Here is a 3,498-nt window from a genome sequence, read left to right on the forward strand (position 1 = left end):
TAAAAATCGGTCTTAAGTTTGTGATGAATTTACCTAGATTTGTTTACACCATCACTCTAAGTTATTATGATGCAATGAGCTATGGCTTTGGGTCCGGCTTTCAGAGTTTCGACTTAGGATTAGAACATTGTTCGTATCGTCGAAGACAGGCGTTATAGAATTTAATCGATGTCTGTCCAAAAAGGTTGTTTCAGTGCTATAATACACATGATTGATTCAATCTTTTCGTGAAATAATACGAATTTAAAATTCATCCATACGTTCTTTACAATTTTCAGAACCAAACTTGTAAATGGTTTGTTGAAGATATAAAATTGCAAATCTTTCATAACTTTATTACAGTTAGGATTTTCATCTATATCGTGTGATGACGTTTGTTATTGCAGCTATAGCGCTTTGTATTATTTTACAAAGCTCGACTCGTGCCCATCCGGCTTGCGCAAAGTTCTTCTACTGATTTTTGAATTTTGTGTTTATGCTTGGGTTACTGTTACCTGTTAACAGTGTGCTGCTGCGTATCAGGACTTCCGCGATAAGCGGATCTTAGGGTAATTGCTCGACAAATTGTAAACGTTTCTCGATATTCTTTTACATTGTAAGTCGGTATCCCTAGTACGCTATTGTAAACATTTATGATGGGGATGCGTGGATATAAAAAAAAAACAGTATAACTTCTCGGAACTGAAGCTTGAAAATGGTACCATAGTCTCAGACCCTGTCGCGATATCCGTTGAATTTAATAGATTTTTTTCATCCGTAGGAAAGAGACTTGCCGATAATGTCCCACACAGTACGAAATCTTTCAAAGCCTTTTTGGGTGCTCCTACACAGAATTCGTTTTTTCTGGAGCCATCAACACCTCTAGAAGTTCACCAAGTAATAATGAACCTGAAAAAAGGCAAAGCAGTTGGGCATGATAATATTCCTTCTTTTTTCTTAAAATTAGTCGCAGACAGCATATCCCCAGCTTTGAGTCATTTCTTTAATCTATCATTTAGTTTAGGAATTTTTCCCTCCGCTCTGAAGATTGCTAGGGTAATACCCATCTTCAAAAGTGGCAACAAAAATAATCCTTCAAATTATAGGCCAATTTCAATTCTACCCTGTATTGGCATCGTCCTGGAAAAATTAGTCTATAAAAGAATGCTCAACTTCTGTAACAAATTCAATCTGATCGACAAATGCCAATTCGGATTTCAATCCAATCACTCGACTTCCCATGCCATCCTAGATCTTATTTCATTTATCTATGAAAAAATTGATAAAGGGGAGTCTGTCTGTTGTGCATTCCTGGATTTAAAGAAGGCCTTTGACACAGTTGATCATCAAATTCTTGTCCAAAAGTTGACACACTGTGGTTTTAGAGGTAACGCATGCAAACTATTATGTAATTACCTGAGTGGTCGATCACAGTTTGTTGAAGTAGGATGTCATAGGTCTCCGATGTTGCCCATCCACTGTGGAATTGTCCAAGGTTCGGTCATTGGACCATTGGCTTTCTTACTTTTCATAAATGATTTGTCGAACTGTTCGAATCTTTTAACAAAACTCTTCGCCGATGACGCTTGCTTGCTTGCCAGTGCCAAAGATTCAACCACGCTCCAAAATACTATGAACACTGAAATAGATAAAATAATTGAGTGGATGTTATGCAACAAACTCACTGTGAACGTAAAAAAATCTAAAGTCATGCTATTCAGTCCTAAATCAATTAAAAAACATTCCAACATGTTAATCAAAATCAGGGGGGTTGCTTTGGAAGTTGTTCAATCCTTTAAATATCTCGGGCTCTATATAGATAGTAACTTAAAATGGAACACTCATATTACCGAGATGCACAAGAAATTGTCAAGGTCTGTTGGGATTTTGGGAAAACTTAGGCATTATGTGCAGGATGCTACCCTGCGAACCATTTATTTTGCTCTTTTTCAATCCCACATCCAATATGCTATAACTGCATGGGGCTCTGCAACACAAACCAACATTCACAAATTGGAGGTCTTACAGAATAAAGCTGTTAGAACTCTCTCCAGAGCGTCTATTCGTACAAACTTAAACACCCTTTACCATAAAACCAGGGTGTTGAAACTATCCGACATTTATACTCTAGAGATTGCCAAAGTTATGCACCAATTTCAGAATAATTACTTGCCCACAGCGTTCGACAATTATTTTGTTTCGCTTACCTCTGTGCATGAACACAACACACGCTCTTCGACCAAATCCAATCTTTTTGTACCTCGCTTTTCGCTGAGCAAATCTCAAAATTCCCTGAAATACAAAGGCGTAATAATTTGGAATAACATTCCCCAAAGTTTACGTGACTCCACATATGCTACTTTCAAAATAAAATATAAAAAATTCATGCTTTCATCCTACCTGTCTTTCTCCAGCACATCTGTTTGATGTGCTCACTGACTTTCCCTCGGCACTGCCAGCAGAATACTTGACTAGGTCCACAACCTCCCAGAGTCGACAGTACCTGTAATAAGTGAATCTGAATGTTTCATGTAAATATTTAAATTGCTTCTTTATTATCATCTACTTCCATAGTGCATGCTCTGCACTATATTATGCTGTATGGCCATTTGTCATACAATGGTAATTCAACTTTGCTCATAGCCTAATCGTATAGTGTTAGCAGTATCTTTCAACAGTTTTACACTCATGATCCTTGATATTGGTCTCTCACCAAATACAATTTAATAACTATCTCGTATATATTTTTGTAAAAAGCTATCATATTTACCACTTTATTATTATTGTGCTTTGTTGCATTTTCGAAATTTGTATATATATAGCACTGTTGATACTCAGTGCTGCAGTGGTTATTTCATCCATCTGTTCATATCGTGTTCATTCTATATTCTCAACGATTCCAAGCGGTATGCTTACTAATTTACAACGCTATTTATTGTTACCCCCATCTACTTTGTTGAGTTAACCTGTTTTTCACAGATTAGAATAATTTTTATCTGTAATGTATTAATGACGATTCGACTTACCCCAGCACTTGCAATCTTCTTGCACCCCAGCACTTGCAATCTTATTTGAACTCTTGGCAAACATTTATAACTATGATTACGCCGTGTTATCGGCATAATATCCCTACCGGGATATATTTAAAATCTGTTTAAATAACTATCAATTCCATAATGCTGCGATATCGGCTCGGTATCCTGTCATCGCACTGTACTGCATTCCTGCTGCCGTTCCCATAGTTACTCGCACATATGTGCTTGGAGTCGTTTTTGGTTTTGCTTTTCTGTGTTTCGAGCGTCTCGTGGATTCAGGTCGTCTCGATTTTTCACTTCTTTATATTCTTTTATTCATTGTTTGACTTTTTTCATTGTTTTATGATTCATTTATTAGACTTTAGCTCAGGTGTCGCTGCTCGATAACCAATTTTGGTTTTCGCGACTCCTTTCACCTCCAATTATCCGTTTTTGCTTCCTTTTACATTCCGTATGCATTTAGTGTATTTCATGTGTGGTGAAA

At 36.9% G+C, this 3,498-nt stretch overlaps 1 protein-coding gene across 1 annotated transcript; it reads right to left on the reverse strand.

The window, feature by feature from the left end:
- Positions 1-738: 738 nt before the first annotated feature.
- On the reverse strand, positions 739-3,498 carry LOC120325501 (uncharacterized). Its single transcript, XM_078118216.1, has 5 exons — positions 3,006-3,498; positions 2,380-2,482; positions 2,187-2,271; positions 1,396-1,618; positions 739-888 (listed from the first exon to the last, which is right to left on the reverse strand). Exons 1-4 carry the CDS (start codon positions 3,099-3,101, stop codon positions 1,591-1,593), a joined length of 312 nt encoding a protein of 103 aa, XP_077974342.1. The 5' UTR covers positions 3,102-3,498; the 3' UTR covers positions 739-888; positions 1,396-1,590.

The sequence above is a fragment of the Styela clava genome, chromosome 11 (assembly GCF_964204865.1).
Source record: "Styela clava chromosome 11, kaStyClav1.hap1.2, whole genome shotgun sequence".
Classification (NCBI taxonomy): domain Eukaryota; kingdom Metazoa; phylum Chordata; class Ascidiacea; order Stolidobranchia; family Styelidae; genus Styela; species Styela clava.

Coding starts and splice junctions, on each gene's coding strand:
- LOC120325501 (XM_078118216.1), bottom strand. CDS start 3,101: ATGCCGATAACACGGCGTAATCATAGTTATAAATGTTTGCCAAGAGTT. Junction 2,483..3,005: donor AGAAGATTGCAAGTGCTGGG/GTAAGTCGAATC, acceptor CACTTATTACAG/GTACTGTCGACTCTGGGAGG. Junction 2,272..2,379: donor GATGTGCTGGAGAAAGACAG/GTAGGATGAAAG, acceptor TTTGTATTTCAG/GGAATTTTGAGATTTGCTCA.